This window comes from Electrophorus electricus, chromosome 4 (genome assembly GCF_013358815.1).
Source record: "Electrophorus electricus isolate fEleEle1 chromosome 4, fEleEle1.pri, whole genome shotgun sequence".
NCBI classification, from domain to species: Eukaryota; Metazoa; Chordata; class Actinopteri; order Gymnotiformes; family Gymnotidae; genus Electrophorus; species Electrophorus electricus.
In genome coordinates, this window is record NC_049538.1 from 3,575,641 (window position 1) to 3,589,315 (window position 13,675).

The 13,675-nt window shown below is 44.7% G+C and overlaps 1 protein-coding gene across 1 annotated transcript; it reads right to left on the reverse strand.

Moving 5' to 3' along the window:
- Positions 1-5,359: 5,359 nt before the first annotated feature.
- On the reverse strand, positions 5,360-12,605 carry rangap1a (RAN GTPase activating protein 1a). The gene is made up of 16 exons (XM_035525818.1): positions 12,523-12,605; positions 11,511-11,630; positions 10,628-10,755; positions 10,194-10,253; positions 9,511-9,690; positions 9,235-9,369; positions 8,765-8,923; positions 8,459-8,572; positions 8,244-8,343; positions 8,016-8,100; positions 7,469-7,637; positions 7,213-7,329; positions 6,873-6,978; positions 6,542-6,630; positions 6,223-6,344; positions 5,360-5,938 (listed from the first exon to the last, which is right to left on the reverse strand). Exons 2-16 carry the CDS (start codon positions 11,620-11,622, stop codon positions 5,857-5,859), a joined length of 1,758 nt encoding a protein of 585 aa, XP_035381711.1. The 5' UTR covers positions 11,623-11,630; positions 12,523-12,605; the 3' UTR covers positions 5,360-5,856.
- Between the last annotated feature and the right edge of the window lie 1,070 nt (positions 12,606-13,675).

Genomic DNA, 13,675 nt, shown 5'->3' on the forward strand with positions numbered 1-13,675 from the left:
TTGTGTGAGGGTTTCGCAGACGGTAATCAGGCAGGAGGGGGGACGTTCCACTGGCCGTATGAACTGAGCGGCGAGACACATCTCTATGGAAAGCCAAAGTGGTCACAATTCCCCTCAAATGAAACGCGTTTTATTTGTAAAACGGTGGGGGGGGGGGCGACGTTTTGGACGTTTTTACGTTGCAAAATATGGCGTTATTTTTCACTATGCCGTTAAACACGCTGCAAAACCCATGAAAAACGTCATTTATATGTCAGTTTAAAACTCTGTAAAAAGTGCTGCTTTAGGTGTTCCAAAATGACGTTTTTTTACACCGCTTTGGAGTCCCTACAACAGCGTTTAAAGTGCTGCTTTATAGTAAGATAATGAGCGCCACCTACAGGTTTTGACAGCCAATAGACTTGAACTTTCTTCACCCAATCGCTCACAAACAAGGTCAGACCAGACCATCAAACACTACATCTAAATGATTCATTGTTATAATTATTTTTGGTTATATATTACATGGCACTTTGGGATGACTTTTACATGGATTTATCTGAAGTTATCAAAAAAGCTATTTGAGTTATGAGCCAATTAAAGAACAGACAGGAGCATACAGTAATTAGTGATGTATTAGGACAGTTTAGTAAAGTAAACAGTCTCTTCATGGTAATAAAATAGATTTCATTTACATCAGTTTAAAATTTCATGAGTACTTGTATAGAACATTTCATTACAGGTGTCATCACAAACCAGCTGTACAGACATCAGAATCCAACTACAAGGCAGCATTAGTAAAGAAAAACTCCTTTCATGAAGAAACCAAGACTCAGAAGTGTATCCCATCCTCTAGTAAACACCAGATATCACAAGCAGTGCAAAAAAAGCAGTTAGAGATAGGAGCCAATTTAAGAAAAGATGGAAGCATACAGTAAGTAGTAACATATTAGGAAAAATAGCAAGCTTAGTCATTAAACAGAAATCTTAAGATTAATCAGAAGAGACCACTGAGTAATGGGTGGTCACCTAAAGAGTGACAATAAGAATTAAGTCCATCACAGCTGTCAGAGGATGAAACTGCTGTCGTTGGAGAGCACAGAGTCACCAATCCAGAAAGAATAAAGCAGCTGCTGATGGTCTAATTAATAAAATCTCCAGCCCAGGCTTTCAGTCTCTTCATCAGGGTGAGTGATCATACAGGTGAGGCCTTTGTAACAGCAGGAGTGTCTCTGACATGCAGGTGACTCCACTTTGGTAGGGAATAACCTGACACACACGTGAACAGCACGTAGAATGCGAGACAAACAGAAAAACAAATGAGGGCACACCAAACAAACATTCTTTAAAAAAAAATCCAGTGTAATGTTTTATAACTCAGAAAAAAAAGAACAGTTTCAAGTTTCAAGTTTGGTTTATTTGTCACATACATAGTCATACACAGTACAACACGCAGTGAAATGGTGGAGAGTGCTCTGTCCAAACTGAGGAAGAGAACCAGGGGTGCATAGAGAAAAAAATATATATACAGATAAATATATATTCTATGTATGTACAAAAATATATTAACAATGTATGTACAATATATGTATATTATGATTATATACACAATGTACAATGTATATGGTTGAGTATATATGTACACAATCTACAGAATGTACAGATCCATTGTATAGTCCATTGTATAGTACCATATCTACAGTTGTTGTAACAGGTTAATTGAGTATAAATCTAAATCTATATATACAGATGTACAGATATACAGTCATGTTACGTGGTTACGTCCCCACAGTTTATCAGTTTCCCTGATTCAGGGCCTGAATGGCCTGTGGGAAGAAGCTCCTCTTCAGCCTCTCTGTCTTGGCCTTCAGGGAGCGGAAGCGCCTCCCTGACCTCAACAGAGAGAAGAGTCTATTGTTGGGATGGGTGGGGTCCTTCACAATTTTCCTGGCCTTGGTTTGGCACCGCTTGTAGTAGGTGGTCTGCAGGTCAGGAAGTTCCGAGTGAGTGATGCGCTCTGCTGAACGCACTACCCTTTGGAGTGCGTGTCTGTCCTGCTTGGTGCTATTTCCAAACCAGACTGTGATGTTCCCCGTGAGGATGCTCTCGATAGTGCAGGTGTAGAAGTTCCGCAGTACCTTGGAGGGGAGTCTGAAGTCCCTTAGGCGTCTGAGGTGGTAAAGACGCTGACGAGCCTTCTTTGCCAGGGAGCTGGTATGGCGGGACCAGGACAGGTCCTGCGAGATGTGAACTCCAAGGTACCTGAAACTATCTACTCTCTCCACCGTGGTTCCACTGATCCTCACAGGTTGGTAGTGCCGCTCCTGCTTCTTGCTGCAATCCACGATCAGCTCCTTTGTCTTACTGACGTTTAGGAGGAGATTATTTTTCTGGCACCAGTTTTCCAGGTGTTTAATCTCCTCCAGGTAGGCCCTCTCGTCGTTGTCCGAGATCAGACCCACGACAACGGTGTCATCAGCAAACTTGACAATGGTGTTAGAGCTGGAAGTGGCTGTGCAGTCGTAGGTGTACAGTGAGTAGAGCAGGGGGCTTAGGACACAACCCTGAGGAGCTCCAGTGCTGAGGGTGAGGGTGGATGAGGCGCAGTTGCCCACCAGTACTGATTGTGGTCTGTCTGTTAGGAAGTTGGAGATCCAGTCGCACAGGGATGTATGCAGTCCTAGATCCCCCAACTTAGTAGTGAGTAGGGAGGGGATGATAGTGTTAAATGCTGAACTGTAGTCGACAAACAGCATTTTAACATAATTACCCCTCCCTTCGTCCAGGTGAGTCAGTGTAGTGTGGAGCAGATGTGCAATCGCATCGTCAGTGGAGCGGTTGTGGCGGTATGCAAACTGCAGTGGGTCCGTGGAGGCTGGCAGTGAAGATGTGATGAAGTCTCTAACAGACAAGCCAAATCGACTAGAATGAATGGGGAAAGGGCATTTTATATAGATTCTCTCAACAAACGTCACAAGGCCTGTACCAATAACTTAATTTTAGATGATCATTGTCATAAATAATTACAATTAAGATTTTGTTCCTCTTAAAATCTGTATGGTTTTTAAAGAACAAGGTGGCTATTTCTTACTATCTTCTAAGCTGGAAATACTCAGTAGCTCATTTGAAGACAGACACTGCTCAAATTTGAATAAATAACCAAATAAACTCAGAAGCTTTGTGACCAGGCAGTTCTTGAAACTGAGAGACGGAGTCCCGACTGCCCAGTGCTAGACTTGGAGCAAGGACACAAGGGTATAAACCAGGAATACTCCAAGACCAAGTTATCCATATTGACTGTTTGGCATCCCTCTTGAGTTTGTTGCGATAACCCCTTCCCCTTTCATTCAGTCTTAACCAGAACAAAAGTCTAAAGTCAGCAATTGCTATGACACTACCATCCGCACCTCTGATAGCTAGCTAGCCATCAAGTTTGACACAAATGTGTATTTGTTCCTGCAAAATAAACTTGCTTTCAGTCTAGCACTAGAAACAACTCATGACTGGCCAACTACAGCTACCTTTGGGTGAGCTTTGTTTTGCAGCCAATTATCAGTTAACTAGTAGTTAGCATTTTACCAGTTTAATGAACTTGGTGATTAACTCGTTTAAAATGGTCCTTACCTCATTAATTTGGATTGAATTACATCAGGTCCTGGATTGTCGAGTGTGGTCATTCTATGTTCGTCTACAGGGAAAAATGAAGTTCCTCCTTGTTATCTTCCAGCTGTAAGAAATGTTGCTAGCTAGCGACCTAGTTAGCCAATTGCCTATTGAAAATACTTGACCCTTTAAAGTACGCTGTCCGAACTATCTAACCATAGTCACTACTGCTACGTCTATTAAACTTCTAGCTATTCAAGTGTATGAATAAATAAATTGTTGAGTGAATTAACACATGTAAATCCCAAAAATAAAAAAACTTGAGCACTGGTTTATCAGCCAATTAAGAGCTGTAGTGAACTGGTCTGGTCTGACCTTGTTCATGAGCGACTGGGTGACAAAAGTTCAAGTCTATTGGCTGTCAAAACCAGTAGGAGGAGCTCATTATCTTAGTATAAACAGTAGGAGGAGCTCGTTATCTTACTATAAAACGGCATTTTAAACATTTGTAGGGACGCCAAAGCAGTGTAAAAAATGCAGTTTTGGAACACTTAGTGCTTTTTACGGTGCTTTAAACAGCGTTTTTGATGGTTTTTGCGGCGTATTTTCTGGCGTAGTGAAAAATAACGCTGTGCTTTGTATGTAAAAACGTCCAAAGCGCCACTTTTCCTGCCGTTTTACAACTAAAACGCGTTTTGTTTGCAGTGAATTTTGAGCACTTTGGCTTTACATACTGCTCAACACAGTGAAGTTCAGTGTGTGCCGGCTACTTTGAAGTTAACCAATATTCAGAAAAGAGCTATACTACTTTATACTTCAAGTCCACATTAAATCATTAAAAAATTAAGTGATAATGAGCACCCCACAGACCTTAAATTGGCGTTTAGCTGGAAAAGCAGGTCAGTTTCGAAAAGAGAATGATTCATGTTTAAACAAAATGATTCGTCATGTCAGAGCATTGATTTGACCCAGTGTTGACCCATCTTATCACGAGAGAAATGGTTCATATAGGTTACCGATTTCAAATGATAACTGAGCCTAATTACATGGTTGCCTGTTTAGTTCAAATCCCTTTTCAGCTATAAAACAGTAATAATATAGTCGTAGTTATGCTTGTGAGACCTCTACCAAGACGAAACCGGTATTTATCTCAATAAAGTTATTTTTTAAAAAAAGAAGCAATCCGCTGTTGATCTGTCCCGTCCCGTCTTCGGAGGCGACTTTGCCCCGTCTACAACTTTACCGGCCCGCGCGCCACAACTCCCACTCGGTCTCTTCGTTCTTCGCGTGCTCCTCATTTCGCCGTGCAAACGTCTGCGTGGTCCATGTTCTTACCTAATACTTCATATTTTCATTCATACTGTATATTATACTTAAAAGTGCTCCGTCACTGTGCACATATTAGAGCCAACTTTCCGAGAACATTCTATCACTCAGCAAACAGAATTGCGACAGCGTGCAGGGTTTAACCGAGGAGTCAATGCATGCCATCGTCTTAATATGGTCTTTGTCTTAATATGGACACTCCATCCCGTGTCTTAATATGGGCCAACCGTCCGACAGCCAGGGACGCTGCGACCGTGGCGTTTGCAGCACACTTACGCCACCGAGTGGTTCCGCCGTCACGTTCATTGTACAAGATATAAAACACGTGAGCGTTTTGCAAGTCACGACGCAAGCGAGTCAGTGTGTCCCGTTCGGGCAGGTGGTGAAACAGAGTCAACAAAATACACAAGAAATTTCTTACGTACAAAGATAAAGAGAAATGAGACAGATATTTCAGCTAATCCCTTTACTCCCCGCTCAGCTATAAATGTGCTCGTTACAGATAAGGACCCAGATGCACAGAATGCACTACCCTACCAACATCGCAGGAGCTTATGACTCGCACAATTCGGCTCCTGAATACAGCAGACTGCTTTTTAGCTCTGGCTGCCAGTGGGACCCAAAGCCACATTATTTTTCATTTACTGACATCATTTTTATTAATATTCTTAGGCAGATTACTGATAAAATGAAGGATGGCAGAGCCAGTCAGACGTCTTTTTCAGTGTTTCGTCCAGCGATTGCTAACCAAATGTATACGAGTGTCCATCGTCCAGGAGGGGAACATCAGCTGCGGTTCTTCACATGAAGATTTAATTTTACTCCTTTTCCCAAAGTCCTCCAGCTCACAGCTGGGCTCCCACAGAAGTGCATGGCAAGAAAGAAGGAGGTGAGAAGCAAAGTCTTTGTCAGCCGTGTGTGTGTGTGTTTGTGTGTGTGTGTTTTCTTTCAGCTCTCTGGCTGGAGTCTCTGCAGTGTGGATCGTAGGATGTCTCGAGCACTGACGCACGACTCCAAGGCCTTGCTTCGTCTAGCGAGCAGAACGAAAGCAAACAGTGACTAAATAAGGAGGAATCAGTTTCACATAACTGCTCTTACAAAAGAGCAGTAGCCAAAATTCACAAGTGCCAAAAGGAGTAACTGGATAAATAAAACCTCTTTGTGATAAAAAACAACAACAAAAAAAAATTGGTACCACTAAGACTTCAGTCAGGAGAAATGCGTGACAGTGCAAAGTGGAGTGAGGTTTGAGGAAGGTTGTGTTTGAGTGCGGGCGGTTTTATTTGGGTGAAGACAGGCTGGAGGGCTCCGTACCTGGTCATGAAGGCGTGCAGTACGGTGATGTGCTCTCGGGGGAAATACGTCTGCTTGGCTGCATGCTCCAGACACAGCAGGTGCCCCGCGACTACTGGCACTGGCTTCACCTTATCCTCACTCTAAACACACACACGCACACAACTCTGACAGATGTGTCTGCAATACTGAAATAGTGTATGTGTGTGTGGTATGTGACTGCATGTGTGTGTGGTATGTTGATTAGAGCGGTAAAGAACATATGTGTGTGGTATGTTGCTTGGAGGAGTAGAGAATGTATGTATGCATGTATGTGAGTGTGAGCGTGCTTATGGTTAACCTTTAAAAGGCCGAGCATCACCAGCAATGAGGAGATAAAGCTGAAGGTTTGAGCGGAGGCTGTGGTGAAAGTTTTACTCAGAAGAGCGTCTGGAAATCATCACACACACACACACACACACACACACACACACACACACACACACACACACACACACACACACACACACACACACACACACACACAATATTTCCACCAAGTTAGAGGTCACGTCCAAGGTAGTGCTAGCCAGCCTAGTGCAGCTGCCCTTGATGATCAGGTTACACAGAGCTGCGTTCACCATGCAGCACCGTTTGTCGTTGATGAGGTTTAAGAGTGTCCGAGCTCTTACCGACGCTGTCCAGCACTGCCGCTTTGACCTCGAGGTCATCCTCCTTGAACACGGACGAGATCTTGAGGAAAGCTTCTACGGTCTTCCCAACGTCCGACACGTCCACCTACACACATGCAGACACAAGCACACAGTGTCTGTATTGGGGAAATATGAACTCTCGACAAGAAGATTCCCATCGAAGTGAAAGTGTTTGCTTTAAGCCTCTACGAGACTTGGACTTTGTGCAGAGTCCTTGCATCTAGAACTGGACATAAAAGGGGGTGAAGAAAAAAAGAAAAGAAAAGAAAAGACAAACAAACAAACAAAAGCAAAGAGACTTTGTTCTTTGGGGTCTGACCTGCTGTTGTATGAGTTCAGCCCTGTTGTTACCAAGGCGGAGCAGTTTGTCCGGAGATGGGAAACACAGGAAGGACGCGACGTCTGGAGGGCGAGGGGCTGTGGGCGGAGTAAACATCTGCACACGTGCAGACACAGATCCAAATCAGTGTGGCCAGCTACCATGACCTGATTTTTCTCAGGAGCCTTTTTGGTGTAACAGAACGTCTCTTGTCAGACTCTTGACTGGGTAGCAAGGCCACGCAGGAGACACTGACCTGGCTGCCTTTACTCAGCTCATCTTCTCCTTCCTCCTCATTCTCCTCCTCCTCCTCCTCCTCTTCCTCCTCCTCTTCATCGACATCTTCCTCTTCCTCTTCATCCTCCTCTTCTTCTTCCTCATCCCCTTCATCATCCTCATCTTCCTCTGGCTCTCCTTCATCATCACTGTGTATGGCACGAGAGACAGAGAGAGAGAGGCGCCTTGGAAACTCCACAGTAATGAAAACTGTACACAAAACAAATGGCTAGAAACAGATCACTCTGTTACAACGTTTAAGGAAAAAGATCTGTGGGATCAATAGACGAAGGACCACATATTGGCCAGTTCCTGGTCGCAGAAAGCCCACCAATACATAGCCTGTGTTAGTCTTTAAAACTGAAATGCTGTGAAACAACCATCAGGTGACACTAAACCGGTGACGACAGCATCAGAGCGGTCATGAGGGAATGCGGCGAGCCTGAGGGCCATGCCGTACTGGGCTACCTTAAACATGGAAGGACAAAGGCAACACGCCTGCCGTGAGCAGGACAGAGACGTCGTACCTCAGAGATCCCAGCATGTCTCCCAGCTTCACATCCTCCATGAGCTCCTTAAGCTTTTCACACCCTTCCTCACCGAGGCAGTTACCTACACACATGCACACAGATTAGAAAGACATCAGGAGTCTTTAAAAATAAAAAATCCTTACATGCAAGAAAGGACACAACGTGAGAGAGCACGATGGAGAGGGAGAAAGAGAGCTTGTGCGTGCGTGCGTGCATGGGTTGTACCATTGAGGTCAAGTTTCTCAAATTGGTCTTTGTGCTTTATGGCTCCTGCCACAGCCAGAGCAGCATCCTCTGTGATCTCCCCAAAGGACAGATTTAATTCCTAAACCCCACACACACACACACACACATCTGTAAAAAAATGAAGTACACACTAACTTTAGCGGAGTGTTATTTCCCTCGGCAGAGAGAGGGAACAAGCAGGTGTGTTCCTGTACCTTGAGAATTGGAAGCCCGTCTTTCAGAGCCTCGGCAATAGCGAGTGCTCCCTCAGCGCGAACCAGACAGTCACCGAAATTTATCACCTGCACACTGCGCAGATGCTTTAGAGCCTGACGGACATGCGCGCGCGCGCGCGCACACACACACACACACACACACAAACACACACACAAACACACACACAAACACACACTTTTATAAACCACTTCACTGCAGTGACTACTCTGATCAACCGGGCACACAGGAAGCTGCCTGTATCGGACAGCGTGGGGATACGGACGCGTGGGCGTGTAACAGCGTACCTCCGCCATGGCGATTGCTCCTCTCTTGGTGAAGGTGTTGTCGTTGAGGTTAAGAACGCGGAGCTGGGGGTTGTGGCGCATGGCGTCAGCCAGGGCTGTCACCCCCTGGTGGTTGATGCCGTTCTGGGGCATGTGCACCTCCTCCAGGCTGCCCATGAGCTGCAGGGAGACGACAGGGCCGTAACACCTCCGCCGTGAGGAGAGGGTCGGGGGTTACCGCGTGCGGAAGGACCCACGGCCCGGCCTGCCCTGCTCCTACAGACACCTGAAGCTCACCTGAGCGGCCTGAAGCTCACCCTAGCTGCAACCCTAGCTTCTAAACTCCACATGCTTCAAAGAAGACCGCTGGACTTCCAGGAGTCGGGCTGGACACCCGGGGCTTCGGTTAGGTCAAGAGTGGAACAGTAGCAAAGGACAGTTTAAGGTCTGGAGTGCCGGACGCTGGTAGCGGGTGCAGTGTGTGTTTGTACCTGAAAGGCCTGAGCCAAAGCTATGGCACCGTCGTTCTCCAGCCTGTTCCTGCCTGCAACGAACACCTTCAATCTCAGGGGGGCACCAAGCTCACTCGACTTCCTGTGGCACTCAGTCAGAGCTGCCGCCAGAATCTAAAGAGCAAGGCACAGTGGAGTCACATTGGTTTTACTATTATATCCAAAGGACTGGAAGACGACCACCTGGATTTGTAACGCATCCAGATTTCCATTATAGACAAGGTCCATGTGGTTAACGGGAAACTTCCCCCTTACCTTCCCACCACCGATGCCCATTCCGCAGTTGTTGAGCCGCAGTTCCTGCAACGTGTGACAGGCGGGGCTCTTGAGCAGCTTCTCAATGCCCTTGACGCCGTCAGGGCCAAAGGCATTATCACTCAGATCGAGCACTTTGAGCTGAGCTCCAGCAGATATGAGAGCTGCACCTAGGGACATCTGGTGAGGGGGTGGATGGGGAAAACAGGAAGACACACAGAGGGAGAAAGAAGAAAGAAAACACTACAATTGAACTCTTTTGGTTAAGATCTTAATAATTATGCCCAAATATACATCAGGACTTATACATTTAGACTTTATGCCCCTAGCAGTGGAGCTGGGCTCTGTTTCCTTAGACAAAGCAGCTAGGAACAGGCCTCATATCCTCCCATATTCCCCCATATCCCCCAATTTCCTCCCATATTCCCACATATCCTCCAATATCCCTCTTATCTTCCCATATTCCCCCTTATATTCTGCCCATATCCGCACATATCCCCCATTATCTCTTCATATTCCCCATCATATTCTTCCCATATTCCCACATATCCTCCCGTATTCCCCCATATTCCTTCATATCCTCTTATATTCCTCCCATATTCGCCTTATCTTTCCATGATTCTCCCCCTCACACAGCTCTAGCCAAACTGAGTGCAGGCCAGCATGGCCACTGCATGTCTCACCAGTGCAGGAGGGATCTCGGAGCGCAGACGGCCGGTGAACATATCACTCCAGTTGCAGCACTGGAATAAACAGAGAACACTCTCGTTATCACCACAGAAACAGCCATAAACACTTCAGATCCGGATCAATCACCACAGACACAGCCATTAACACTTCAGATCCAGACCGAACACAGATGTCTCCTCGTTATCACCACAAACACAGCACTTTAGCTCCGGATCATACAAACACAACATCAGAAATGCAGTGCATCGCACAGACTGGTGGTTACCACACGATGGTATCCATGCGCAGCTTGCTGTCGAGGGGGCACTGAGACAGGCTTCACCCTTTTACTTTGCCAGGCGTTCTGTGCTATGCGTACTCGTGCCCCTGAGGTCTGGGCTGAAAAGATCTGATGGATCAGACCCTTGAAGAAGCTCTGTGAAGTTACCTGAAAGTCTTTCTTATCCTCCAGCGCTTTAGCGATGGCCTTAGCTGCCTCCACTCCAACCGTGTTCCCCTCCATCCGGAGAGCCCGCAGACCCTCAAACTCCTGGATTGCTTTCACTATCTCTGCCGCTAGACAGTAGGTGCGAGGAAGAAAAGGCAGAGATGAGGTTAACTTCATTTCTGAAGTTAACAGGTAATAACACACACACACACACACACACACTTCACTGGTGCCTCACTTGGGTTGCATATATATGTAAAGACATTCATGATTGGCCACTCCCTAGCATCTTTGTTATCATGGTTACCCATTGTCTCGTGTCTTTGTTTTGCTTTACTTCCTTGTTGTGGTTCTGTCCCTTAGTTTCATTTTCTCCGCCCCTCATGAATTTCACCTGTGTCTTGTTAAATCTTATTGTACATGTATTTAAACCCTGCCTTGCTGCCGGTGTTTGCTATCATTGTAATCCATGCCTTGCTCACTATAGCCGCTGTTGGTGTGCCAAGCCTCCTTTTTTCTCTGCCCATTTTAGGGATTAGTTTTTGCTCTTATCATTGCTTGTGTTATTGTTATAACCTGCTTCCCCTATTTTTCATCGTGTATTCTTGTATGCTTCGCATTGGCTCACTGACCCTGGACTGTTCTAATGACTCTGATTATGGATTTGCCCTTAATGAATCTCCCTCTTCTCAATGTGTGCATCCATCTCCCGTTTGCTCCACGTTACAGAGACACTGTATTATGTAACTTCACCTAACAGTGTGATTTGCAAAGATGCAAATGTCTAGTTTTAAAAGCACTGCTCTGCTAATAACTGCATTGTGTGTATAGGAGGAAGGAACACTTGAAGCTAAGGTGAAGTGGTTGCCATGGTTGTGCTCACCAGACTCTGCGTTGTCCAGTTTCAGGCCCTGCCCCTTATAGCTCAGTTCACCCTCTCCCACCTGAGTCCTGGCCAAGGAGTCAGCCAGCTGTGCAACATCGTCTGATGCCATCACCACAGCTACAACACACACACACACACACACACACACACACACACACACACAGACACAAGCTCTGGGGGATATCTCCATCATGTTTGAAATAAAGTGGTAATGCATTGTTTTTTTCTCTGTATCTTTCTGTTTGCTACATTCAGCCTGCCAGTGAGCTTCTATTCTTCACTCGACCTGGGCCGCTGTAAACTGAGATACATCATGGTCATTAGGTCCCATACGTATCAGGAACAGAATAACACAAGAGAGTATAAGTGGGTTTATAGTACAGTAGTAAAGATGCCTGCAGTAACTCGAACCACAATCTCAATCTCATTAAAGACCTATATCCAGACAAAATCCAACAAGTAAAGTATGTACACCTCCAGAATAACAAATCGTTGCAGCACTTCACGAAGTATTTTTTGTAGTCATATATAAACTCGATTCTTCAGGACCACAAATGTAAAGCCGGCCGGGTATCACTAGTCAGATACTGCCATTTGCACAGCACTAATCTAGCTAACTCACCCAGTCATGAAAACAGACGGACGAAGGCGACACAGAACCGTTAGCGTTATGCAGCCATACAGGGCTGGCTAACTGCAATTTGAACATTAGTTAGCTAACCATTATTGTCCGCGTGTTTTGTCTAAAACCAGATTAATATTCGTTCATCTTGGTGGCTTGCTTAAATAGCACATATGTGTATCTAGCCAGCTAAGTAGAAAACATGCTAAGCTATGACAACAGAGCGCGCCGAGGCGTACTTCACGCGCACAAATGTGGCTAGCAGCTAAGCTAGCAACGTAGTTAGGTTACAGAGGCTCAAAAATAATTTACTGGCGTCTAGCTGACTATTAGCCCGGTTAAACTACTCTGAATATAGCAAATCATAAATACCAGGAAAATATTTACCTATGTGGGCAATATTTAATCCGACTTTTAAATTTGATTCGGGAGGTGTTGCAGTCACCGGCTTGGTCCCGCTCACACAACTGACGTCTTTAACTACGTTTGAAAGGCCGGTTCCGCGGTGCTCCACGGGATTTGTAGTCCTTTAAGTATCAGCTTTCACTTTCCATGTCAAAACCTGCACACAGCTGCAGACTACCCTGGACTGAAAACATTTTATAATCTCTATTGTCCTTGGCCGCAGGAGGTGGGCTCCATGTGCAGAACACCAGATTAAAACCGGAGTCATATTAGCATATGGTTTTGTTTTTAGTTAAAAACGTAAGCCCTTCAGTGGCGAAAATAATATTAGTGGAGCATGTTTCTTGTGAATTGTCAGAGATGGGTGCGAGCATTTTCACACTTGTTTCAACACCATGCCCAATTTTCCAAAACACTTAACACATTAACCATTTAAATCGATTATGTAAATTAAAATATCTATACTTTTGCATTGCTTTGATACAAAAGGCATTCAATCACCACTTCTTCCAAAAATCATGGATACCTCTCTTGATCAGTGTTCACCACCAGCAAAGGTCTATACAGCTACAGCAAATTTTGTCATCTTTTAGATACTATGTTCAAAAACCTTCGGTTCAAAACCCAACAAAATTCTGATAACTGTGGATGTAAATATGTTGCATTTTGACAGACAAATGAAAATATAAACTTGAAATACATAAAACAGATTATTCTGATTTTAGCAGAAAGTTTTTTTTGTTTATTCAGGTTTTTATTTGCAGCCTTGTTACCACTGATACAAAAAATGGTCATACTTGCATTGAAATATGCATGTATATAAGGAAAATATAGATGCAGTCACTGAAGAGATTTTTCGACTATTATTGCAGTGCAGGTACTGCTGAGACAGCTGGCTGTCATTTCAGCTAACGACCTACACAGGTGTGTTTATTTGTTCCCTGTCACCATATATTCAGTGTGATGATGAAAATCTATGGCCAAATGCAGTGGACATGATGGATGGCCCAGACCAACAGTAGACTTCTGATACTGATAGGCAGACAAATATGTGTGAATTACTGTTTATTGTGAAAATATTGATTTGGTATTACAGTACTGTATTTGTTATTGATTATATATATATTTTCATTTC